At 41.5% G+C, this 26,783-nt stretch overlaps 4 protein-coding genes across 5 annotated transcripts; 2 read left to right on the top strand and 2 right to left on the bottom strand.

Annotated features, from left to right (window-relative positions):
- Positions 1–4: 4 nt before the first annotated feature.
- On the bottom strand, positions 5–2,710 carry RB195_001605 (uncharacterized protein; the record flags this gene model as incomplete). Its single annotated transcript, XM_064198476.1, has 5 exons — positions 5–31; positions 532–640; positions 1,562–1,648; positions 2,297–2,427; positions 2,597–2,710. 5 exons carry the CDS (start codon positions 2,708–2,710, stop codon positions 5–7), a joined length of 468 nt encoding a protein of 155 aa, XP_064054357.1.
- A 77-nt stretch (positions 2,711–2,787) lies between these two features.
- Positions 2,788–3,231, top strand: RB195_001606 (uncharacterized protein; the record flags this gene model as incomplete). The annotated part of the gene is made up of 1 exon (XM_064198477.1): positions 2,788–3,231. The coding sequence occupies one exon, from the start codon at positions 2,788–2,790 to the stop codon at positions 3,229–3,231; it is 444 nt and encodes a 147-aa protein (XP_064054358.1).
- Positions 3,232–5,303: 2,072 nt separating this feature from the next.
- Positions 5,304–7,679, top strand: RB195_001607 (uncharacterized protein; the record flags this gene model as incomplete). Its single annotated transcript, XM_064198478.1, has 9 exons — positions 5,304–5,446; positions 5,558–5,660; positions 6,095–6,254; positions 6,477–6,550; positions 6,648–6,722; positions 7,144–7,257; positions 7,332–7,424; positions 7,484–7,550; positions 7,618–7,679. The coding sequence occupies 9 exons, from the start codon at positions 5,304–5,306 to the stop codon at positions 7,677–7,679; spliced, it is 891 nt and encodes a 296-aa protein (XP_064054359.1).
- An 885-nt stretch (positions 7,680–8,564) lies between these two features.
- RB195_001608 (uncharacterized protein) lies at positions 8,565–26,378 on the bottom strand (the record flags this gene model as incomplete). Of its 2 annotated transcripts, XM_064198480.1 has the most annotated exons (10): positions 8,565–8,635; positions 8,751–8,836; positions 8,889–8,953; positions 9,013–9,095; positions 9,347–9,431; positions 9,507–9,584; positions 19,192–19,300; positions 23,338–23,432; positions 24,037–24,092; positions 26,213–26,378. In XM_064198480.1, 10 exons carry the CDS (start codon positions 26,376–26,378, stop codon positions 8,565–8,567), a joined length of 894 nt encoding a protein of 297 aa, XP_064054360.1. The 2 variants fall into 2 exon arrangements, with proteins under 2 accessions (XP_064054360.1, XP_064054361.1); XM_064198479.1 differs by lacking the exons at positions 24,037–24,092; positions 26,213–26,378 and having other exon boundaries at positions 23,338–23,423.
- Between the last annotated feature and the right edge of the window lie 405 nt (positions 26,379–26,783).

Raw genomic sequence — 26,783 nt, forward strand, 5'->3', positions numbered from 1 at the left:
TTAGCTACCCATAATCGTTCATTGGAATGACCTGTAGGAAAAAATAAATATGCCATTAACCTAGTATAATAGGTGTGAGAGTAATGAGATTTTAAAAAAAATATTCCATAGTTTCCACCAATGGAAATAACAGCACTGTAATGATATACCTAAGATGGAACGCGTTGCCTTCGCATTTTTGATAGAGGTCAGAAATAGCAGCGTAACTATAACTTTCAAAACGAATTGCCAAACCTGGCACGTAACTTCACATTCACCAAACGCATTTGAAAGCAAAAACAACAAAATATCCACCATAATGGGTATATTGTGTAAAATATAGTTGGGGTGGACCACTGTGTGGCGCCCTTATTTTTCGAAGAAAATAGTTAAATCAGTCGAGGCCTTAAGACCTAAGCATTAGTCTTAGAGGATCTATGACATGTAAGCTACAGTTACTAAGAGAAAAAAGAAGACAGATGTCCAAGAAATAACGACGCAGTTGAATGCCACATGCCAGTGCCATGTTTCCGTTCCCTTTAGAAAAATCACCTGTATGTGAAGAAATCCTTGAGGAGCACTGATGTTAATCAGGAAGAAACTATATCGACACCGTTCCGTTCCAAGCAAATCCACGTGTGATGGAGTGCGGCGTCTGCCACTACAGAAATGCGGGTTCGGAGTGCGGGACGAGCAGCAGAGAAATTTGGGATTTGGGTGTGTCAGATCCTTTGTGAAGTGGGTTGTGAAGCAAGAAAATGGGTGGGATCCACTTGTTGTGATTGGCCCACTTAAACGTTACTCCGTCCCAACAAGAACGTCAGATTTTCTGTTTTTGTGCGCTAATTGGTTGGAATTTGTGCGTTTATCAACAGTACCAGCGTTCGAGCCGGTTGCGGGGTGGGCACACAGCCGCGCTCTTCTCGAACCTCTATCTTCCTTCTTTCTCTTCGTGACTTTAGCCGCTTTGTCCAAATTTCTGGGTTATCTCAGTGCCTCGTTTGATGCTGATGAAAAGAAGGTAGGAGTCTGCGTTATAGCGGTGAGGAGCGACTACAAGAACCTGGCGGAGAAGTATGACTCAACGTCGTCAAGATGCCCCTTGTATGACTGTGGGATCGCAGAGGACGCCAGCTCTTGTTAGTAAGCGCCTACAGAAACCGCAAGAGAAGATAACAAGGACGCCTTGTTGTATGATGGTGTTAACTCGTTGATGTCTAGGATTCCCACCCGGCAGGTGGTCATTGTCGGAATCGACACGAACGCGGATACGGAACTTCAACAACTATCGAACGTGTTGGGGAAATGGTAATATACTGTGGAACACACATCGGATAACGGTCACTGTCTGGTTGACTTGTGTGAACGGACGGGTATCGTCATCGCTTTCACGTTCAAAAAGAATTGTCGTCCCCATCAACTTACGTGGCAAGGATCTACCTTTCTGACGCATGAGGAGCAGCGCAAACGAAACATGAGAACTCTCTAACCTTAGCTTGGCTACGTTCTGAGTTCGAGGAATATTCCTCAGCCGGATATTTGGAAATCTAGAGCGGTATGGAACGTCGATTTTGACTCTGACCGCGGTCCAGTTCTCCTCACTTTCAGAATACGATTCCACAAAAGAAACCGATTAGTTCCTTCTCGACCGAAGACTGACACGACAGGCCTGAAAGACGAAGAGTGAAAGGAAAGGAAAAAGGAATTCCGCCAACGAGTATTAGTTCATTTCCATGTTCGTTCACAAAGTTTATTCAGGATGCAGGAAAAGAAACGCTCCCGGTTCTAGAGGCTTGCTGAAGGAGCTTGCTATTCTATCTGCGGAGATAAGATCCACGTATAATTCTGTATGTGTCGCCCGCAGCTCTTGTGATTCCAGCTAGAAGAAGCGTCTGAGAATGAGGATGCAACATCAGCTGCAACGAAATGGCGAAAACGAATGGACATTAAGAGCGAAGGAGTTTGAAAACACATGGAAGAACAAGAACCCGGTGAAAGTTTTATTGAAACAGTATAGCCCTACCAATTACATTACAGATCAGAGCAACCCTACCAATTTGGAGGTATCACTTCAACCTTGCGGTCCTTGTGGACCCGGCAAGTGCCATTAGCTCCCGGACTCTAGCACATTCAACTACCGACGTGCGCGGTAAGCGACGAACTACAGATGAAGTCGGAGGCTCTGATCTGTACCCAAAAGATGAAGAATGAAAGGTCTGGTGGAGACGATGGAATTAGCAAAAACTATCCATTGGGGTCCCAAGAAACTATAGAGCAGACTCATTGTGGCATGTTAGGTACAAGGTCTCGGATCGACTCTTCTTGGATAGGCTTATCGAACATCGCGAAAATGCAAACGCAAACGAACACCTCGGGTTTCGCCTTGGCCGATCTACGATTGACTAGGTGTTCATCGTCAGAAGAGTGACCGAAATCTGGCAGCGATGTCTGAAGCCAATTCTGTTAGTTTTTTTTTTTTGGTCTTCGAAGCCGCTTTCCACTCCATTCATCGGAACCGTCTTCTTAACGCGCTCCGCGCTGATGGAGTATCAGGAAAGTTCTTTCGCTTGCTGGATGATATGAATCAACGAACAACTACTGCAGTTCGAACACCGACCGGATATACAACACCATTCAAGATGGTAACTGGAGCCAGACAAAAACAGTGGCAGGACTCTTCGTGTTCAATGTCGCGCAAATGTAAACTCATGTAAACTGATGTGGATCTCATCTCGACCTTCAACAGAAATCAGGATAGGCTGGCAGCCGATCGAACTATCAGATGATTTCTGCTAACAGGGCTTTGTGATGGAGAACAACGGCAGCTGCGAGAGCGATATACAGCACGAAGGCCGAAAGAGCTGCATTGCTTGGAGCCTACCTATTCGCTATTTGCCGTATCATGATGTGCAAATTGAATGCTCGGGCAGTACCGTCTACAGCGATTCAGAAAATCGACAACGAGGATATTTGCACGGAAGTCGATGTGGCGCACCGGCGCGTGAAACGTGGGAAGTATCAACATCTGACTCCGCAGTCAAAAGTTGCTTTAAAAACCCGTCTTCACTTCTTCGATCACACTATAAGGAGACCAGCAGATCGCCTTGTTTAGCGGGTTCTGAGGATTCTTTTGGATGCAAGTTGGAAGAGGCCTTTTGGCCAGAAGAGGAAGTCCAGACTGAAGTGGTTAAAGAGGACCTGAGAACGCTCGGCATGGATAGGCAGTACAACAGAGACGCAAACTTTCGCTGATTTTCCAAATGGCGACGAATGGATCGATTCTGTGCAAGATCCGGGTGAAGATCGAGAAGGTGGCGCTATTCTTAAGGGCGACACACTTCGGGGAAGATGCGGGCATTCGCGTCAGGCAATGATGTCAGCCCTCCGATTAAGTCAAGTCAAGTACATGTCATAGATCTTCTAAGACTAATGTTCTAGGTCTTAGGCTTTCGACTGATTTAGCGCGGTTGATTCTCCCACCTACACTTTACCCGCCGGTTGATTCTTGAATATGTAAGAGTTGTCGTTGCTTTGACGATGAAGAGAAGTTCGAAGGAGCTTAACCTTAAAGGTATCACCCCACGAATCTGAGGTGGTACGGATTTCAGGTGGACTATTCGTATACGGGATAGTAGATTACGGAGAAGGGTGATTCCGTCCATTTCTTCCTAATCGCCGTAAAAACGGCTCGGAAGATACCGCTTCAGACGTTCTGGCGCACTATTTTCTGCAAGGAGTTGGACTGGAGCGCGCCAGCCTTGTGCGGCGCCGCACCTCCGTTTTTTACGGCAATTAAGAAGAAACGGATGGAATCACTCCCTCTCCACAACTATCCCGTACACGAATACTCCACCTGAAATCCGTACCACCTCAGATTCGTGGGGTGATGCCTTTAACCATAGCTGTCCTGCCCCGCTCCTTTACTCTCGAAACGGGCTTCGCGCAGTCGTACTTCTTTTTTGAATGAGAGTTTTCGAGGAATAAAGAAGGAAGCGCATTGATACATATGTTAAGCAAATGAGATCGAGAACAAAGCGTGAAGCAGCTTCAATTTCTCTTGATGCGTGTGAAGTCGAAGAAATAACGTACAGGAAGGACAGGGGGCTCAAATGGATTTGTACTGAACGACATTTGCGATGGAAGTTTCACAAGTGCTCAATTAAAGATACTTAGTTCCCTTTAAGAAATATGTATGTGATAATATTATGGATTAAACATCTCTGTTCACATAATTAATTATCGAGGAACACATCGATGTATTTGATTATTTAATCTAATTGGTGAAGTTGTCCAACAACAATCGAATCATTCAGGCATTCATCATCAAAATCCGTAGAGGGTCATAATCTTAAATGTTGACTTAGAGATAGATATAGTTCTAGGTCGTGAGATTCTTCTCTGCGCGAAACTGGGGATAATGTCCATAAAGGTTAGAGCCATAGCGGATGGTTTTTTTTTAATATTTTTTTCCACAAGAAATTGGCTGGATTTCCTTATTCTCCTTTTGTAAGCCGGATCATCATTAAGGAAGGATCTTTCGCTTCAATTATTTTCTGAGCTTATTCCAAGACAATTAGTGCTGAGAAGAGTTTACGTTTTCCCTTCTGCTGTCCTTGTGCGTCTGTCTATTCAACATTCAGAGAAAGTCTTAACATTAGAATTAAATTTTCTTTGCCACCTTAAACATTAAAGTCGCGCTCGGCAGTGACAACCTGCGCTAATTTCCGGTGATTCTTACCGTGCCTGATCTGATTTTAGGCCAAACTTTTCCACTTTTTCGCACCTTTTTTGGAAATGTGGTTTGAGGGGTTTTTTCTTTTTTTGAAAAATTCTGAGCTGTAGTTTATTTATAACTTGAATTCATCAATTTATTCATATGTTTTCATTTACGGGTAGAATGTAGTTGGGAGAGGGACATTCAGTGACGTCCCTTCTCGAAGTAAATAATCAAATCAGTCGGGGCCCTAAGGCCTAAACATTGGTTTTAGAGGATCTACAACATGTAAGTACAGTTATTAAGAGAAGAAACTAAGTCAGAGCGTCGGGAAAATAAGGGGCCACTTACCCCCCCCCCCCCCCCCAAACTACATTTTTCCCTTCATTTATTAAAGAACATTGTCATATTGCTAAGAACATCAATTATTGTGTGCTATTCCACTATTATAAAGTGGATCAATCAAACAGTTTTGACGAATGACACGTTTCATCTTATTGTTACAATAACACCGTTTCTCTTGTTTTTCTTTCATTTTTTTTTCGGCGAGAATTTATCTATAGAACCGATCTTAAGGAAATATTTTGGAGTTTTCATTCGCAGTCACTATATGTTCATTGTGCGACCATCCAATCGAGGTTGCTCGAATCCATGGGATTCGTTTCGCATAGTCTTCTTCATCATAATCATGCTTGGGTGTACGAACGCTGCGACGAAAAAAGCCATCGTTGAATGGTTTCCGAACGGACGGCCGTGAGCGCTCCTTTCCTTCTTATTTCTTTTCTCCTTTTTCTTCTTATTTATGTTTTTTGTCAGTGCTCTCTTAGCTTAGTGTTATTGCAGTGTTGTTTGGTATTATTTAAGGTTCCGTGATCCTATGCTTGATCATACCGCCTTAGTGGAACTGCACCTTCTGGATCGCATTGTGTTTGTTTGCGACACTAATATACCAGCTGTCATTTACAGGGTATGTTTATCAGTGAATAATTACCAAAGAAAAATTCAAATCCAGTATTCTTCATAATTTTACAGTGTTATCTTTGGAATTAGATAGGCGAATTATTAGTTCAAAGAATAACTTGGTTTTACTTTGTGTTCGATTTTTTTATCAGTAGCTGTGGAGAACGTATCTGCTTCACTCTTAACTCTAACTTTGATTCTGATCTAGAATGGTTAGGATTTATCGGTTTTGGTACATATGAACAAGTGGATTTTTTCTTTTTATCTGCTCACGCCTCTTATGCATTTTTAAATGATCATCTCTTTAACATAGACAACTTTTGTGAAGTTTTGGCCTGTATGTGGGTGAAAAAGCAGAACACTTCAAATCGTTCAAAATTATTACGAGAAATTAGGGTAGCAAAAGGTAGAAATTAGGGAGTAATTGAATTCTATAATTAGGTGAGCGAAGAGTCGTTCGATGAGTGTAAATACGATCTGTCAGCAGAGTGGGTTGGAGAATGCTCAGCTGGTACAAAATACATCACAGTAACGCTACGATCTATTAATGTCGTTCCTACGCAGCCGGTATACTATGCGAATGTCACTTACTTTTTCACATGTGAGTCCTTTATCTTCCACTTAATAAAACTTGCAACTCACTTTCTCCCTGCGAGACTGCAACTCACTTTTTTCTGGAGACTTGGTTAAGCCACTATTCTTGCAAATGTTGCCGATTTGGCTCCATGTCCTATGTTTCTATATACTTGTTCAAGTCACGCAATTGTTTTGTTTCGTGTTTCGCGCCGTCTGGTGACAGATTTTCATTCTCACTCTCCTTTAGCATTTTCTTCCGGAACTCATGCTGGAATTCATGAGAAAGGCGGTGCTCTTTGCCTTATGGGGGTTCGAATGATTGTGAGTTTAGAAATTGAGTTGAGTACTTCTGTAAGCCACAAAGTTCAATGAATGCAGTCTTTTTTCTGCAGTGTCGGTTGATTTCTTTCCTCTTCAGTTAGAAGTTCGTGGTTCCAGCAAACGTGTTCCACTTCTTCCACGCTCATTTACATCAGAGTTTGAGCAACTGCAGGTACTACAATGTCGCTTCAAAATACTTCATCATTACATTTATGGTCGGCTCGTGCAAGGTCAAGGATATGCAGAAAAGTTTCTTAGTTTGGATCTCTCTCATTTGGATATTTGGTATACTAAATCTCGCTGCATGCTGCTTTTCTTTTGCAACACTAGAAAAACACGTTTAGACAACCGAGTTCACAGCATCAATACACTCTGTTGATGTAAAACTGCTATTAGGTAATTTAATTCTACTTCCGAACTAATTCCGAAGAACACGAGGTGTTCAGTGCTGCAGAGGTGACTTGCAGTTTTCTTTCTTAAAGGTTGTTTGAGCAGCATTTCTTCAAATCTGAGGACGGCTCGAGTCACATTTTGTGATATTATTTCTCGGTCAATGAAAGTGACAATTCTTTCGAATGAGGAGTCAGTTATAGGTTCCAGTGCAACGTGTGTCGTATGGTGGAAGACCGGAACAAAAACAGCATAATCTAGATTTCACTACTGAATCGTCTACAAAACGTGATTATGTGTCATACTCAGTAGATAAAGTAAGTTTTCGTACAATATGAGTAATTGTTTTCTGTTTCAAATCGCTCGGAATCTATGAGCTTGCCAAAAATAGGCAAGCGACGAAAGTAGTTTTTGGTCTGGATGGCCATGGAGTCGCAGATCTTCCTCTTCCTACCAGACCCCACAGACTTGGAATTACGTGACGGTAGGTTAATTTGCTTAGAACATTGTTCCTAATATACAATGTTGATTTTGCTATTCTAGACACTATTTTCGAATCCAAACGAAATCGAATGGGATACTCTTTCTCCGGAGTACTTTAACTATAGCTGTAAGTGTTTGGTTTCTTTTACATATGTAACGACTAACTACATATGTAACTTATATTTATTTTTCAGCGGCCAGTAGCCCTACTGAGTGCGCCGTCCTGGCTATTTTGTTATCACTTTTCATTATCTAAGGAATGAACAACTAGAGTAATTATCTATTTTTGCAAACTTGTTCTGAGAATTGAGTGTGTTTTGTTCTTTTCTACGTTGGTTTCTGTTTCAGTTCCTTTTTTGGGTGTATTGTAAATATAGTCAGTAAGAAATAACGACACTTCATGCTGCTCAGTTACTAAAATATCACTTATTTGTGCTATTGCATTGTTGTTTTTAGATCAGATTTAGAGTTTATAGTGATAGATTATTATGTATGATGTGATCACTATAACGTATGCTTTGCTAATCTGGAAAGATTTGTATGGATTTCGTCTTCACTGTGGCTGTTGTTTTTACTTGTTCGTTTCTTTTTCTTCTCATGTCATTTTATTATAATTATTGTTGTTTCGTAGAAGCGGCTGGGCTCGAAGCGATGCGGTGGAGATAGCGATACCGACAGAGGATCCTTACACGATCCCAATCGCTGCGCTCCAACGCGCCGTTTCGAGCAGCCGCTGGCGCAACTGTCCGTGCTTTCTGCCCTTTTGACCGACTATGCTTTGTTCGACAACTTTATTTGATGCATCTCTTTTATTCTTACACTGGTCTCACCAATGTGATGATTGTTATGTTGAAACTGCTCTGTTGTCCTACTTTTCTGGCGTTTGTTTTATTTCTAAATTACTTTATTCTCAGACTACGTAATCACAGCTGAACGCACAAAGTGAACATGAGGATGCCATACAATATAAATGAATCTATTTACTACATATAGAAAGAGTACCCGTAAAAGGCTGGATGAACAGGTGGCTGTGACTGTCTTTGGATCATGAAGTCGTGTTCAGCCTCCGGCATTGACAACACAACCTGTTGTAGACACCGGGGTTGAGGTAAGAACGGGACTGGGCACGACGTTGAATCGCTTAATTGAGGTAGAATAGAAGTAGCGATAAAAGGAATGGCAACGACATGGACGCAATCGTTGCGACGTCATCTGAAAATGGGCATGATAGGCCGCTTCTGGATAGCTGCGATTCGTATCTGTTCATCTATTTTTATTTTTAGAAGTGAAAAATATGATAATGCAAGGCGGTGCGTTCACAACTCACCATCCAATTCATCAGAATTTTCACCGTCGACGTGAATTATATACATAATAGGGGTGGATGTTTCCATTTGCTCTCGTTGTTCTTTCCTAAAACAATCGAATCCTCTAACGTCAATTCTGGTGGACAATGCAAACTTGCTGAGAAGTTCTTGCGGCGAATTTCGGATTCCCATGATGTTGTACTTCACTTTTTGGCAATTGTACCTGACAAAGAGATAACTAAGCTCTATCGACTGTGACTTCCATAAAATCCGATAATTTACCTCGAATTTCACCTTCATTTGGCGTTCAGTGCATAGCCCATCCTTTCTACGATCGATACCCGATAGAGTGCCATCCGAAGTAGCTGGATGAATACTCATTTTCGAGAAGGAAACGATCAGCTCAAGTTTTTGTCACAATTTTTTGGAACGGAATTTCGAACTAGTTATCCGCTAGACAGCTGATACTCTCAACTCGGAAGTTTATCTCAAAAGTGTGTCGCAAATACAAACTCCATCTAATTCTTCCACTTATAGTATTCAATGAGGAATTATTCAGTCGTCATCCTTTTAAATAGAAATTGAAATCAACTTTGAAGGAAAGAAAATAGCTCACTTATGAAGTAGTAGGTCCTTCCAGGCTCGAATTCCATTCCACCAGGAGTTGGTGTAAATTGCCGGAACACAACTGTGATAGTTACCTAAGTAAGCAAAGAATAAAAGCATTCTGCAGGGAAACGTTGCGTTAAACGAATGAAATGATGCGTCTGTCCCACCTCCTGAGTGTTGTTGTGGCATGATCCGACTAGATGGGGATTCTGGAGAAAGCAGTGAGTGTATTCTTCTTCAGATACCTAAAAATGAAAGTGAACGTTGAGCAAATGAGCGAATAGAAGAAGTGCAAGGCCAAGGCCGTATACGAGGAATCTTTTCTTTTTAGGAAGCTTTGTTTTCGGAAACAGAACATTTCTGCACACGTCGCATCTCAGCTGGGTGACGGTCCTTTGGTGATTCAAAGGCAATGTATCCTTTTCATCTGAGACAAATCCAGTATCAATTTACAATGTCTGAAAGGATGAAAGACCCCTATTTTGACTGGTGTCGAACTGCCGACCAGGGAGACGTAGTGGAATACCACTTCGATCCAACCACCCTCTCACTCCATTCAACATCAAAGGATCTTGGTTTTGCGGTGGGGTTTTTAAAAAGTGTGCTCGACGATGACCAATATCTGCAGGTTCCCATTAAAACAATTTGCATGAATGGATCAACCGAAACAACAAGTCAGCGTCATTACCGTCCCAAAAAATTTGGCTCAATCTGTCATGGCCAGAAGCATGAAAAGCTTTATTGTCATTGTCAAACCATCGACCGTGCAGACCTCGCGGAACTTCTTACCACTGTACTACGTTACCCACTCAGTCGTCAAGAGCTTAAAATAAAAATAAAAATAAAAAGTGTGAAGACTTGGTCAGTCAGTCCAGTATGTGCCATAAAATCGTTTGCTTGAGTCAACGTGAGTACCTGGTCAGCCCCTCCATCTTCCCGAGCAAATCTGATAGCGCTTTCCCGTCTTCGCAAGGAGGGAAGGGTTTCTCGGTCGTGGGCGGTGTTGAACCACCGATAGTGCATGACGCTACGGAACCTCTCACCACTGCGCTACACCTACCCAGTCACCTATACCGCCAACGTGTTACAAAAAATTTTATGCTGAAAAAAGTGGCTGGCGTTGATCAATCCTTCCCAAATGTGGGATAAATGTACTGTGGGTAACCCTTGAAAACCGCTGTTGACTTGCAAACTTTTGTTCCCTCATTCTAACTTTTCTCAAACAGAGATATTTTGTGAGCTGATTACAAAGATGGACGAAGGAACAATTGCAGCAACATTCTGCACGCAAATTCTCCTCCGGACATGAGAAAATATCAGAAGTGCGCGGAAATCAATAACCTTTTCTGCTACCATTCAGAATCTTCAGGTATGTTTACGTTATGTTCAGGTTAGTGCTCAAGCATACAAACCACATATCATGCAAACTGCGTAACCAGAAAAGCAACTTCAATGATGACTTTACAATCATGAGGATGTCATTTAAGGAACGAACATTTCAGTTGTTGTACGAAAGTTCATCTGTACTCGACTAGTACATGTGTGCCTCACTCATCTCTACTATATTGCCCTTCACGCATCGCAGTCCATATGTAAGTGTTTTACTGCTTCCACAAAAAGTTGGTTGCACGAGCGCATAGAAGTCTTCTTGCAGATTAGAAAAAGAGAGATAGCTGAACTGGGCAAAAACGGAGAAGAAAGTTACTCCACGTTAACTGATTGCTCTTTTTTTCTGCTCGGTTGACCAAGCGTTTCCAAGGTGAAGGAAAACTACTGTACATAGACTAGGCGGATAATCTTAGCGTCCAGTCGGAGCGATAGCTAGGTGAAGCACGAAAGAAGTGCAAAATTTCTCTATCGACATAAGGGAATTCCAGCACAAAAAGGCGAGCTTGAGGTAAATTGCGTATGTGGAACCACTAAAATGAACCGTAAGTTCGAATGTCTCTCGATAATGCGGGAACTCGCATCATATCTCGAATGGCTCTTCTGATCCGAATGAGACTTTCGAATGATTCCTTTCTCGTGGTCGATCACTCAGCGGCCCGTGCTAGGCGTCTCGAACCAACCTGAGGATTCAGTGTAGTCGTTAGATTGGTGGTTAAAGAAGTATTCATAGAGTTTATCTGTTTACTGTGAAGAATTTTAGCTGTTCAAATTGTGAATTGAATCGCCTATTTCAGGCTCTGAAGAAGGCGATTCTACCGAAATCTAAGCCAATAAAATTATTTAACAAACTCGTGTATAGCTCTTTAAAAATCAGTACGACATGAATCCTTAATTTTCGACAGATCTTTCAACAATCTACTAGAACTCCGTGAAAAAAGTTCTCCTCGAAAAGAAAAAACTGAGAGATATTGTTGGGTTTGCATTTGCACCCATATTAATATTGTCCCATATTGTCCGCCAGGGCTCATTCTTTCCAGGATGTTGAGCTTTGCAACTCATATTCTTTCGCTGATGCGCAGCGGCTACTCGGGTGAACACAAGCTCCGAAGCTTATGCGTAGAAGTACAAAGGTAGAAGTGTTGCACATGACGATACGATACTTGCTGACACATGCGACTTAGGTCACAGCGAGGAAATCTTTGGGAGCATTCTGGATATCCAGTAGAAATCTAAGCATGAACAACCGAAGAGTGCCGCAGGACCACCAATGATCTCTTCACATTCGTATCATTGAACCTAAGCTGATCACAAAATCACCATCAAGGGTGCAGGTGATACTCATACAACCACAGTGAGTGTCAACGTTGCTGCGGATAATCTCTACTATAAAGCGGTTGAACTGGTTGGCTACGCTTGCTTATTTGGGAATGAACTATTTGCTTTTTCTATTTGGAAATATTTTAATTAACTTCAGCTAACTTTAACAGAGTAGCCAAGTAGAGATATTTGGTGGTCCAATTTGCAAATAGATGAACATTTTAAGGTCTCTGAGGAAGACATACGTATGTGTCCAAAAGTCAAGCCGGAAAGTAGATTAGAAGTCCCACCTAACAACCTCTGAGGCACAATATATTCTCACTCTACCCTGATCACCTTTTCCACAGCTATATAACCAGTTTAATGACAGGACTTCTGCTAGAGCTAGTAGATTACGGCACATTCGGTCGCGCTGTCCACTTCACGTCTAATTCTACCAACAAATCCGCAGAAATGCGCGAATCAACAGCGACTACGACCATCTCTCATAACCCGAGTACGAATCTGTTCGTGTAGTCGTTGTCGGTTCGTTAGCGTGTAATTGAATCCGACGAGGGCATGCACTGCATTCGTCGTCGCCATCTGCTCGGTCAGCCACGCACTGATTCAATGCGAAGCGATTTTTCGACACACGTTGTTACACGCTGGCGACTTGTCGACACGCCGCCGGAAACTCGTCCATAGAAAGTGCAAAGACGTGTTGCATTAAAAGAAAGTTCTGTCATCGCTGTTAGAGGCATGTCCACGCACGCTCTAAGAGGTTATGCAGAGAAAGCACTTTACACGGTTTTTGTATTGGCAACACTAATGCTCATTATTTACATTAATGATCGAAAAAACTTCTAGAAATTTCTGCAAATCGTATGAAAAATTTTTACACTTTACACTCAGTTTACATTTTGGGTTTACAAAGTTTACATTTTTTTTTTTCGCGAAAGGCTCTGGAGGCTTTTTGGATCCACTTCAAGGCCCCAAAGATGAATCGCAAGAAGGAATGCCTCTGCATTACGCGGAAACTCGCATATTTAAGACTGATATTTGATTGCGCTAATCACCTCACAACAGGTATCTAGCAGTGGCAGGATAGTCAGCTGATCCTAAGGTACGATGTTCTCTTCTACTGGTAGCTATGAGGCCCAACAGTAAACGTAGAACTTTCTTTGTTGGGCGGATAAGGCGTTTGACCGGATTAATCACATTCGATTTCAGCCTTTCAGGCTCTGAAGAAGGCGATATTGCCGAAACGTTAGCCACGAATAAAGGATTATAACAACCTCGTGTATGGCTCTACTAAAGAAAACTATCATTGAAACATCAACATGCCGAGGTTTATCGAAAATCGCACATGGAGTTTACACTCAGTTTTTGTGGCTTGATTACACTGGTGTAACGTAGATTGGACAGCATAGATCCCAATTTGAGTCATTATGTTTGCTACCTACGACATTCCAGACGGCGAATGCGATACATTGCAGTGTGGTAAGCGAGAAAAATCGTCTTATTGACCAAGAAATTACGTTTCACTTTCACTCTAAGTAGAATGTTGGATGGTACTGACGCTTTAGTGGACAGAAGAGCGCACGAGAATAGTTCTCCTCTACTTTCTTCACTGTTATAGTTCACTCCATACTGAATTCGCTCCTCTTGCTTGATTTTGCTACGCTCTCGTGATCCCTGTTCTTCTTTCTCTGATGGGGAACAGTTCTCGTATAGTCGAGCTAGCTCGACTATACGAGAACTAGCTAACTAGCTAGGTAAAAGCAAAATAATAAGAATCGAAATAAAAATGAGAGGTAAGAACCTACTGTCTTCCTAGTGTATCTTACTCATACTAAGACTAGCTGCTCCCCTGACCAAATCCCTTGGGTTTGATGATCAGAGGAATTTGTTCATTTAAGGAGATGAACCTAGACACCTAATCAAGACGCGATCAAGATGGCATCCGTTGGGGTCAGCACGCAGTCCACTGGGCACAATCGCATTATTCGCCGATCTGGTTATGTAACATAACATGGAGCGGGCCATTAGTGTCGTGTCGTTACACTTATGGAATGCCAAAACAAAACGATTCTTCTCGGTAGTCTCGATCAGCGAGTCCTGGCAATACTATCAGTAGGTATGAATATAGGCCAGAATAGTAAAGTCAGTTGCAATTTTATTTGTTTAAAGTCAGAAATAATGAAAAAAAAAACAACCGCTCATTCAAGCTGCTAAAACTGTGTGGGAGGGATTTTTTTTTGCAAATTAATCCCAAAAAGAATTAAATAGACGCTCCATCCTTGAACACAGATGGAAAAAGTAGCGTTCAAGGAGAGCGGTAGCAACATCAAGAAACGACCAGCATTTTGCCCAGATACATAGTCAAAATCAGAACAATAGGACCTCAGCAGTATTTGTTCGTAATGGTTGCATTTCTTTTCGATCATAAAAAAGTCACAGCATTGATAGAAAACGTAGGTAATCCTGTCATTTTTCTTTGATATACATATCCGCTCTCAAAAATAACTTCTCGCAAACAAAAGGAACCGCGCAGTGTTGCGCCACGACCTCTGCATGCGGTATCGTGAGTGTGGCTGGGCCCGTACATTGGTCTGCTGGTTATTTCTCAAACGGAATGTATCGCAAAATCGGTGTAGTGCTTAAACCCGATGGAAAACACGGAGTTTGTGGTGTTACGAATATGATCGTGGTTCCGCCCAATCTCACCCCAAGTCGTTCTAAAAAATGGTGTGGTAACGGCGTTTGTTCCTGAAAGCTATGTTAGAACGCGCCACCTTTCTACACGTTCCGGTTCCCTCAGCAGCCTCTTCATTGGTTATACATGAATATGCTGCTGAAGAGACCTCATTGATGCTCGAGCGCTCGCTCGTGCATGCGTGCACAAGGGTGGCGCGTTTTAGGTTACCTTCCAGTAAGGAAAAAGTTTCCCACGGCGTTTTTCAGGACGTTTAGGGGAAGTTGAGCAGGCCACGCTCACGCTCGTGGTCTACATCGAGAACGCTTTGTTATCCATCAAGTTTCCTCTCTACGTCACTTTCGTGGTGCGCTGCCTTTGATCTGCACCAAAACTTATCTGTAATTCTACTCCTCAGGAAGAAACACAGTGGTGAAGCCTCCACGTTTTTGTTCCCTTTAAATTCTTTGACTTTTGGTTTACTTCCATTCCCCTCGAACTGAGCGCATATATTTATCCGGCTGTCAACTTCACCGTCACAGAAATATTTGCACAATTTTGCGCGAAAATATCTTGCAAACTGCCGAAACACGCCTAATCCCAGGCGCATAATAGCGATGGCCATTAGAGCGCTCGATATATCGCGTCTCTGAACTAGGTCTCAGTTTGCTTTATGGATTTGTCTGCAATCACACAAGGTACGTACGTACACGTACGAGTACGAGCACGTAGTTCTCGTCGATTCTGTTTGTTTAGCAACAGTGACCGGTAGCTGAGCGCGGATGAGTGGGGCTCTTGATGAAGACCTCACAAAAACAACCGGCACTCATTGGTGTCTTCTTCCACTCGATGATCAAATACAACTGGTTTCGCCCAATTCATCGACTCCGACGACAACTGCTTTGTAAGATGATCGTCTTGTTTGGCGGCGAGCTGAGTATTTGGTTTTTGGAGCGGGTCTGGAGAGGAACAGATGAGGCAAGGAATAGGGAACGCGTTAGGAATTGTGTGTCAATTAGCTCCCTATCCTTCCTCTCTATCTGCTAGAATACCTTTTTCAGAAAACTTTTAGGAAGTTTGTCTTGAATAAAAATGAGAAAAAAAGGTAACAAGGAGTCTAGAATGCTTCTGCAGTCCTAATAAAAATGACATTCTATGCACTTTCCCCTATAATTAAAAAAATCTACAACCGTTCTCTTGCATACCATGCTGTTAACCGCAGCAGTTTTAAGAGAGAAAACACTCGTTCCAAACATTTTGCACCATCAAGCAGCGCACCTGATTGAAGACGGGAAAAAGTATGACCGACTCATCACTTCTCCACATTCTTTCCACCATTCCCCTTTTTCTCACTATCTTTTTGAAAGCACTAGAATGAATCACTGCAATGAAGGACTCGTTGAAAAGGTTTTGAACTGACAATGACCTGAATTGCAGGCAATAATACACGCTTCTTTTAACAGATTCAGCGACTGAAACAAAAGCACACACGGTGAAAAAAAAGACATTTTGGATGCGCCAGCAATTTCCGAAAGAAGAAAAAAGCGCGCTCTGCAGTTGTTTTGAAGCACACGCCCCTCAAAAAAGAAATGCCCATGCGGCAAACTGACCAATTCTGTTGTCATAGTGCAATGTGGCGAAACAGACACAGCGGCGTGACGTTTGTTCAAATATGTACCGAGTCATCAACGAGGTAAGAGAGGAAAGATCTGTCATCTTATGGTCATCAGTACAAATATGTACACATATTATTTCCACATATTATTCTAAATTGTATCATTAAATCATACTACCCCTAATCAACTTATCCTCAAAAAAAAAACAGAACGAAAAAAAGATGAAAATCCATATACAAATATAATTGGAGCAGAAAACGAAGTTTCAAAGTATTTCTATGTATATTTTATGTTTATTAAAACTTTTTTTCGGCTGATTTTAAATCTTTCAGACTAAGGAAGGTGTTTCAATTAGTTTCGCAGTACTAGCCGAACCATCCTTTGATTTCTTACTACGATTCTGCAAGAGCAAAAAAAAGGCAAGTGATCCTTTCTGTAATAACTTTCCAATTCCCTGAATGTTTTGCGTTCTTTTACCTCTCATTTTAAAACTGTTTCATAATTAGATACTTAAAACAGCAGTCCTTTGCATTTGTAGGCGATTTCTCTTCACTTCTCGTTGTTACCCCCGTTGTTAGCAGCCGAAGAAAAGTCAGAAACACTCTGTTCAGAAAATAGGAAAAACAGTAATTTTTCCTTCTCAATTCTACTGCTCCAAATTTTGATGTCAAGAATTTTTTCCTACTGTAGTTTAAAGAGAAGATATGAAAAAACTAATGGAAAAACATCTAAAAATCTTATTTGACACCATTCACAACCGAAAATTCTTCTTTTTCTTTTTCTTTAACTTTCTTTAACGGAAATTTCTTTAACTCCTAATTCGGAACCGAGAATCCAGAATCAGAAAACGAAGCTAAATTTTAAAATGTAGTTCTCTGTAAATTTTCAATATTTTTTTTTACACTCTACGCCATTGATATACGGATCGGAGGGTAGAGGATGACTCAAGAATATACGCTTTGATGCACTGCAAAGTCCGTCTTGTTCGAGTATTAGCGAAAGTGGCAATGCTTCTCCTACGATGTTCGTAGGAGGAGTCGTAAACTTTGGGAATACACACATTGTGTGGGTAATTCGGATGCGTACATAATTGAGGTAGTTACGGTACGCAGAGGGAACGAGATCATTCATTTCACAGCTACAACGCGTTCAAACTGTCAGACGATCCTCTATGTTTTGTCGTCGTCAAAATTGAGCAAATAATTGTAGCGAGAAACCAGACTGTGAACCTCCATTAAGCGGGAGCTCCGTAGCCAGGCTGAAAGCTGCTGTCTATCATCGCTATATGAGGTCATGAACGTAAATCAACTTCATTTCTGCATTTGCGGACGCTGAATATACGCGATTAATGAAGGACATGTACGTTCGACGTGCATTTGCAGCGAGATTAGATTCATGCACTGCAAAAGGAGGACAAGAAAAACAACGACGGACGAGTTCTTCGGTGAAGGTGGGAAGAGCAAAGTGATAGAGAAGTGATATCGGTTTGTGGCGCGCAATCGTGTCAGTTCGTACAGAGGTGCGAAGAACGAACGACGTTCGGCGCCATTTCTTTAGCTGAAACGAACAGAAGAATGCGCGTTTGTAATGTGAAGAAACCAAATATCAGAAACTTTTCGATTACATTCGTGTTCTTTTCGATTCTGTTTTGACGGGAGATTTTAAAAGAGCAAGAAGAAATTCGGAAGAAGTTAGACTTCACAAAAAAAATGGCCATGTACATCAAGTGGCCGAGCGAAAAACATAAGCGTTCTTGAAGGGGAGTTAAATACATGTTCCTATTTATACACAGCTGTAGTTAAGGTGTTCATCCTTAAATCCGGGAACGAAAACAAAAATTGGGGGGCGAACTATAGGAGGCCTTTCACTTCACCGATCTCCGAGTGACCATTTTCAAAAAATTTGACCCAGGAATTGAACGGATACGTTGATACTCTATGATTTGTACTAGTTATTCTTCACCAGCATAAAGACTGATACCACCGACATCTTTCGTAAGACCTAGAACCTTCAATAAGATTCAAGCCACGATTCCTAGCGAATTCTCAACTATCCCCAGCATCTAGTTTAATGGGTCTTTGTGAGTCGATAAGACCACGATGGTCGACAAAACGTCACGGATTTGTATGCGGGATTTGATAACGAAAACAGATGAGCAAATACTATTGCGCAAGACGGTATATGCTGAGCTGAGCTGAGCGATTGTATAACCTTGAGAGGTGATAAATGAGGTTAGTTATGATCGCTGGATGAAGGGACGGCGAAGGTAGCAAAGTAATTCGCTGTATTAGTCAACAACACAACCAGCTGAACCTAAGCAAAAAAAAACACTTATTTCAGTGGCCACGCTTGAAAAAAGCACGGATTTCTTGTACTTGTAAGCTAGTTCTGAGTCAATGTCCAATGGAAATCCAAACTTCATCAGTACTATTCAAAATATCCGGATTTCAGTGGTGCAGTTAAAGAAGGCTGGATTTCAGTTACGGTTGTCGTTGTTGAAAATTCGGAGACGGGAAGGAAGCAGATGGTTCTCGGGAGCTTTAACAAGGATTTGAGGGCCTGATTTCAGAAAGGGAGTTTGAAAGAGAAATAGCTCGAAAAATTGGGAACTCTCTCCCTAAGGTGACCAATGTATGAGAAAAATCGTCACTGGCGCATAGATCGTGGACAAGGTCAACAAATACTAGGCCATGATCGAGGAAATTGCTGCAGAGAAATGAAAATTGCTGAGTTATGAGCGATAGAAGAAGATTTCCGAACAAGAACTGGTATAAAACAACAAAGCAAAAGCCAGTGGAGGGTTGAACGGAGGATGAAGATACCAAAAAAAAATCCAAAAGCAACGACTGCACTCACCGCATAAATATTCGAATATTCGTAATCATCGCCGGGTCTAGGACACAGTAGTGATACGCGATCACCGATGTTCACCGGCATCACATGATCAGTATTGCTCACATCGAATCTGAAAAGTTAGAGCTCTTTCGGGAAGGATTCGTTAATCAAAAGCACATCCCTATAACTATATACGTATGAACGGCAAACAACTAGAAGCTTCACAGCTGCAAAAATCTGCCAAATGCAGATTGTAAGCGCTGTAAAACCGGTTTGGATTATTTGTTCACACTAGAAGAAGACGTTCTGCCGGTGTGCTCCCGTTGTGTAGAGTATTTGTGCCGTGCATAGGATGTTCCAGCGACGAGATAGAAGTTCCACTTAGGAGGTCTCGACGAGGTCTTGGCGGAAAAAAGTCGTGCATGAGCTTCTGGCGCTGGGAACCGGTACTATAGCGTTGTTTTTAGTTGAGCACACTATTCTCCCAGTACTTTTCGCAGTAAATTTCAATAAAATTCTATCTTATGACAGGAATTAATTATACGGGAGTAATTAATACAATTTCTAGCTTCAGTAGACCTTTTTTAGTTTTATTTGGTTTCAGTTCCTCTGTCCAGAAACGATGGATACAGAAAAAAAAAGAACTCTGCCGAGATAATAGATATTTTCAAACTTCGTGTTGAAACCAAGAGTCTGATTAAATCTTAGCTGTAAAAGAAACTCAATAATTTTTTAAAAATATTGCTGAAATTTATTTATAACTACGCAGCAGTTTTATGTTTATTGTGCCAAAAGTCTGGCCAGCAGTACGTTTTGTGGGTAAGGTCTTATCAGGTCAAATAATTTGACTAGGGTTTTTTTTGGAAAAATAAAAGAAATTCCTAATCATAAACCACATACATTATCCTCTTCATATTCCTGCGTAACTTCTTGAGATGCCCTTCTCGGAGTTGTTGACGTTTGCGAGAAAAAATCGTTAATGGTAGCTAATCGAACTAACGTGTTAAGAAATTCTGAACCTCTCCTAAGTTTTGCGCTCTTCCTTTACTTTCGAATTTTTCATAAATTATAGCAAACAGGGCATCTCCTTTCCAGGCGATGGGGTGTCGTCGTGACCCAATATGACGACCCTCATGTCTTAATTGCTTGAATATTAATAATCTGCTGATCCCTACGCATAATTCCGGAGTGTTAGCGACATCCTAAGCGCTTCGGAATATGGATGTGGTGTTCGCTAGCAATCTTCACGTCAAACAAACACATATGTTCCACAGACGGAATTAATTAGGTGGCTACATCGGCTGATCGGCTAAGGATCATCCCTCTCCCCTCATCGCTGTTACACGAATCGCACCAAGAGCATCTGTGGCCCGATTGTGGCACACGATATCGTTCTCTCAAGTGCCCCCATGTCAGTCGATGTGCTCTCGATTTCGTGGTGTTGTCATTTCATTGTGCTAGAAAAAAGAAGGGTGCGATCGTAGCGCGTAGCGATGTCAGCCCACCGCACAAACATTCGAGCAAACGCACTGTCATTGATGATATTTTTGGTTTGAAGTGGACATAAGCGAGGAAGAAACACGTGCTTGGATGTTAGGAAGAGGGGATTTTTTCTCCGAACATTGGAAATTCATGGAAACATGGATTTATGCTCACGGAACTCCAATGGAACATGTTGGTACCTTCGAAGTGAAACTTGTATTTACAAGTATTCTGGAAGAAATTTCGTAGAAAAAAGGTAAAAAAAATTGACTATCAATTGGGCACCCGCTCTTCTTTTTCCAGCTTGCTTCCCTCGAAAAAGTCGATTCGAACCCAAAATATGTAGGAATGGACATCACAAGGCAAGCACTAATTGCCAATTTTCAGGCGACTTGTCAGTTCAGCTCTTTTTCACAGCGTTCCATTCAAACAGGGACAATTTCGAAAGCGAACTTCTAGTGACTTTAGGACGGATATTCTCAGGACGCGGCCCTGAACTCTGTGTTTAACGGAGGAATTAGGCGTACAGGTGCAACCTCTTGGGAAATCCCTTATTACTACAGGAATCCCGGTCAATCTTGTTCCCTACTTCAATATACCCTTATATGGAGTGTATATTGATGGTATCGGTAACCGCGCCAGTATGATATACAGCCCACCCAGAGAGTGGTCAAGGCAGTCGGGCGGGCTCGGTTTGGCTCGGGATACCGCGCGTCGCACCCCGTCCACCTTTGATTTACCGCCTTTATGGCCGGATATCACCGACTGGCGCCTATATGTGCCTTTGTTCGGGCGTCAAGCGAAATATGTGCTTCCGAAAACAGTCTTGAAGTTGACCCTGGCGCAGATGGCATGAGGTTACAGGTGTCAGACTGGTTGTCGAGGTCACCTTAAGTTACCGTAAATGGTTAGGATGTGAATCGAGTCGGGGCACTCCAGCAATATGCGGGGAAAAAGGGAAGAATGGAAAGAAAGAGATCCTCGTGGTGAACAGCTCAGATCAGTTCACGTTTTTCGGAGTTCCCCTCCAGGATCTGGGGACGAATCCACGAAATTAACGCGCTGCTAAGCCAACTGGGAGCAGACGGCGATGAAACGGCGATTTTGTCGGTTTTGCGCCGAACTAAACGAGTTTTGCATCGGGCAAAAGCTAACTCTTTTGCTCCGTACGAGCAGAACGCGTCGCTAAACGCACATTTTGCCACCATCACCAAACACGCATATAAATATGTGCGCGGCTCGCCAACCTCTCCTCCGCATAAGTACACAAAAACACATATTACCGTAGAAATCAATATTGTTGACATGAGCGTTTTTGATAGAAAAACTGAAGGACTCAAGGCAAGCACAGAACAAGAAGGGGGAAATCAGAGGACAATGCAATTATAGGACAGCGTTCTCGTCGCAAACGCCAAATCAACCATCAAAGGAGGATGAGGGACAGAGGAAGAGTGAAAACAGCGACAAAGTAGATGCTCTCTATTATCCCCAAATTTTCTTGCATTGCAACCAGACACTAGAAGAAAAAAGAAGACAGGGTATCGGATTTATCCGCTACCCTATCTTCTTTTTTCTTTTCTATACGTTTTTTTTTCACGTATGAAAGAATGTACGAGCCAAAATCTTTACCAGGTGATTCCAAGTCCAATCTAGATTGTAGTGTAGTGAAAACTACTAATCTTCTTACATATAAAAATCTTTTGTTCAAAAAGGAAATTTTTTACTTAAATCTCCAAGATGAAACATCATCTCAAAAAAATATGCAAAATTGCAAAAAAATATCAAATAAGAAATGATTTTAGAAATTATTTTGAATCTATCTGGACCACAAGTACCATGTTTATATTGTTTTTCGACAAATTAGGAATCTGTGAGCCAACAAAATTTTAACTTTTAACTTTTACAAAACCAATTTTAAAAAGAAATAACTTTCTACAATGAAAAACAGCAGTACTTGAATGCTTACAATTATTTGCGAGGATTCTGAAGGCGATTTACTACCAGACGTTTAGCACTACTTAGACTATTTTATTTTTAACTATGTACTAGTTTTAAAGGCATCACCCCACGAATCTGAGGTGGTGCAGATTTCAGGTGGAGTATTTGTATACGGGATGGGAGACTACGGAGAGGGAGGTGATTCCGTCCATTTCTTCCTAATTGCCGTAAAAAACGGCCCGGAAGATGCGCGCCGCACAAAGCTGGCGCGCTCCAATCGAACGTCTTGTACAAAATAGTGCGCCAAAACGAATGACGCCGTATCTTCCGGGCCGTTTTTTACGGCAATTAGGAAGAAATGGACGGAATTACCCCCCCCCCCCCCTCTCCGCCGTAGTCTCCCATCCTGTATATGAATACTCCACCTGAAATCTGCACCACCTGAGATTCGTGAGGTGATGCCTTTAAACTATTCTTCTGCTCAAACAGAGCTTCTACGTGCTCTAGATCTGTAACTATCAAGCATTTTGAGCATGTCTCTAGGAGCTCTTAGGAAATCTGAGGAAATCTTATTGAGGTAACCGTTCATTGAAAAAAGTCAGAAAAGTACAAAATTTAGCCTTTGAAGGAAAAAATACTCTAGAAGAGGATCAGGAAAGCAACAAACGTTGTGATAAATGGTCGACTTATCTCAATAGCGACATCAGACGACATCAATAAGACTAGGAAAGAAGCGACTGGACTCACATTGGATTCGTGCTGTTCCAGTATATATCGGGTAACCTCTTCGAATGTACGTAGGCAATGAGAAAAAGTAATAAAAAAGTAGCCATTAGTTCATTCTGAAATGAAGTGACTTTTTTATTGAAGAAAGTGCACAGAGAAATTTTAAAAAATCACGGGTTAGGGAAATGACGGCGAAATCTCCGTTGGTAGAAACTTTGAGCAACAAAAACTGGAGAAATTATGTAAGGAAAAGTTTTAGAAAATTGAAAAGAATAAAGTCGAACAATAGTAGAAAAAAGTCTAAAGAACAACAGAAGAACACTGAAATTATAAATGAACTCGAAAGAATCTTCAGAGAAATAGAAAACGAAGAAAAGTTCAAAAGAAGAAGTGGGTTTTAGTGGAATGTATTTAGAGATTTGGAGATAAAGCAGTTTAAAGAAGTAGGAAAGGTGAAAAGAAACTCAAAATAAAGCAAATGTAAGAACCACTGAGTTTTTTCTCAGAGGTTCAAAAAGAGAGGTCCAGAAAAGTTGAAACTTGCTGCGAGTACTTCTAGTCAGAGAGTAGATCCAACATCAAACCGAAGAGGTGCTTCAAACCTAATCAAGACAAGCTATCGAATATTTCCTGTCGTAATATTTCATTAGAAAGTGAAAAGATGGAAATTTGAAAAGATGCAGTTACTGAAACGTTGGTGATGAAAGTTAGGTTCCTTACTAGTGAAGCCGGGGTTCTGCCGGATGTCCACGTTCTGTGGTAGATTTCCGGCAAAACTAATAGAGAATTGGAGGAGCACAGATTTTTCCCACGAATTTCGCAGCCGAACACACGCAGGTGAACGTGGGTGGTCAGAGCGAAGGAAAAGCATCAAGAGGAGCACTGAAAAGCTGGAAATCATAGGGTTCATGATTCTAACATTAATATAAAAATAAATCTCATCATTACATCCGTTTTTACATCGACAAAAAAGTCGTTAAGAATCTTTTAGTTCTAATTTACAATATTTTCATAAACTGAGGTTTTTTCTTCTGAGAAAAGCCTTCAAAAAGTGGAAAGTAGAAAGTCGCAGTCAGTTGCAAAATTCTAAATCTTATCAGCAATAGTCTTATGTATCTTCTACAGATTTTCTTACAGTTAGTGCTATTATATTTTACTGAATGGATTTTATGTATTTTAAAACGAACCCGTTGAAACTCAAATGATCTATATTTTTCGCATAATTTTACCAAGGCACTGATTAAATCACATTATATTAGGTTGGTGCAAAAGAAATGCAGGTTTTCAAATAAAACAGCGACGTGCAAGAAGTTTTATGTTTTAAAACTGATTTCTTTCGAGTTTTTCAAAGAAATGGCGAGAGTAGGGCATGTGTGGTCACCGAAACGAAACAACAGCGTTGACATTTTTGCTTCTTCACAGAACGTTTGAAAAATGAACGAGATTGCGTGCATTACTGTAACCAGCATGTCAAGTAATAAATAGTGTGAATAGTGCAGGGTGAGCCTTCACATTTCCGCCGGTAATCGAGTAAATCCCCTTTGAATGGAATGACTCCTCCTTTTATACTACGAAGAATGAGTCAAATCATCGCCGATGAAATGCGTGGACGTGACGAGTCACGGCAGACGCGACGTGCCTAACTGGTTATCGCATAAGAAACTGGTGAAATTCGACGAAGTGTGAAAAGGTTCACCGTAGAAAAAGATAAGCGAATCGTAAGGCACGCGTAATCGCACTCGCCCCGGGAGCGGGTGGGTCGCGGATAAAAAGCGGAGAAGAGGTGGGGCACGGCGGCTGAACAGCAGCGGCGACGACGGCGGCGGAGAATTATGCAAATCTCATTAGGACAAGAACTATTGTCGGGTGTGTAGCACAGAACTAGCTGGCAATCGTCCATCGATGATGCGTTGTGGGAGGAGGGCACATACACAAAACCACAAACGACCACAATGGCGCTGACTTTTTTCCAGGGCGGAGCCAAAAGCCCCCTTGAAGGAATTGCTCTAGAATTGTACAAGAAAGCAGAAAAAGGTGGATTTGTAGAAATAATTCTTGCAAAAATATGATTGTAGAAAACACTTTCAGGGCATTCAGATCTATGTTGTTTCATATTCCCAAGAAAATAGTTGATAATTAAATTAAAGAAAAAAAGTTCAAAGAAGAAGAAAAATTTAAAAAAAAGAAAAGATTCTCATAAACAAGCTTCTAAAGATGATTCTCACTCAATCGCACCCAAGATTTCCATAAACGTAGAAGTCGGAAAGATTTAAGAGGGATCTTCTTTGAAGTGACGAAGGCACCTTAAAAAGGGTTGCTTTCAGCCAACTAACTCAATTTTTACCTCTACTATCTCTTTTTTTCGGCATTTCCAAATTAGGAAAAAACTGCCAAAGTTCTGCAAACTTCCGAATTGATCATGGAGAATGTATAAAAGGAAAGGAAGCAATCAATTCTCTTTGTTTAAAGTAAGGGAGAAAAAGAAACGAGAAAATAAAAGAATAGTTCATTGGTGGATCAGTGGGGAAGCCAGCAAAGCACGAATGAAAAACCAGCTGACATTACAGTGTTCATTGAAGGATTCCATGCAGAATATCGTCCATTTAACCCGTCTTATGAGTGATATATGTGTGATTTCGCCCAGTTTTTATCCTTAAATCCTATATCCTTAAAGACGGCTTTTCCAATCCACATGTAGCCGTTTTCATCGTATTTCTAGGCAGTATTGTCGGAAATTCAAAGTGTAGAGTGGTTAGAAAATTAATGAAACGTTGCTGTTCACCTGAAAACATGTGAAGTAACATGGATGTTGATTGAAACACTTTCTACCCCAAACATACAATAACTGCACAACAGCCACTGTTCGACCGCAAACGAAAACTGGGGTACTCCCGACGGTCTATGCAGGAGTTCCATTGATGTTCGGGTGGTGAATCGCCGTCCTTCGCCATCTCAGGCAGATCCGCGTAAATCTGCACACGACGATCCCGAATATGTGTTACTCGTCCGTATAATACGTCTGCGGTAACAATACAACTTACGGATGCGGCAATTATAAACATACGGGAACTGGTATGCTGCGAGAAGAAAGGCGCAGTGCGAAACTCCGTACGTAGTCTTCACAAACCGGCCCTGTGATCGCGACTTCCTCTTGATTCTTCCTGAGGAAATTACTTAAGGAAGAGGAAATTATGAGAGGTGGCGAAAAACGATCGTCAACCAGCTCTTCACTCGCTCCGAGAGGTTTCATTAAGGAGTGTTTCGAGCGGTCATTTTCGTCGTATTCGTTGCTGCATATCTAGAAAACAGGAGTTTGATGGAGATAGAAACTGGGAAGAACGGAGGAAAACCAAAGCGCAGGACAAGGTGAAGGACTTCCTTGTCAAATTTTTCTTTATTTTCTCCTATCACCTTCTTTGTTAAATTTTCACGCTGTACTGAAAGACTTTCTAGATCTACATACAAAA

This window comes from Necator americanus, chromosome IV (genome assembly GCF_031761385.1).
Source record: "Necator americanus strain Aroian chromosome IV, whole genome shotgun sequence".
Lineage (NCBI taxonomy): Eukaryota > Metazoa > Nematoda > Chromadorea > Rhabditida > Ancylostomatidae > Necator > Necator americanus.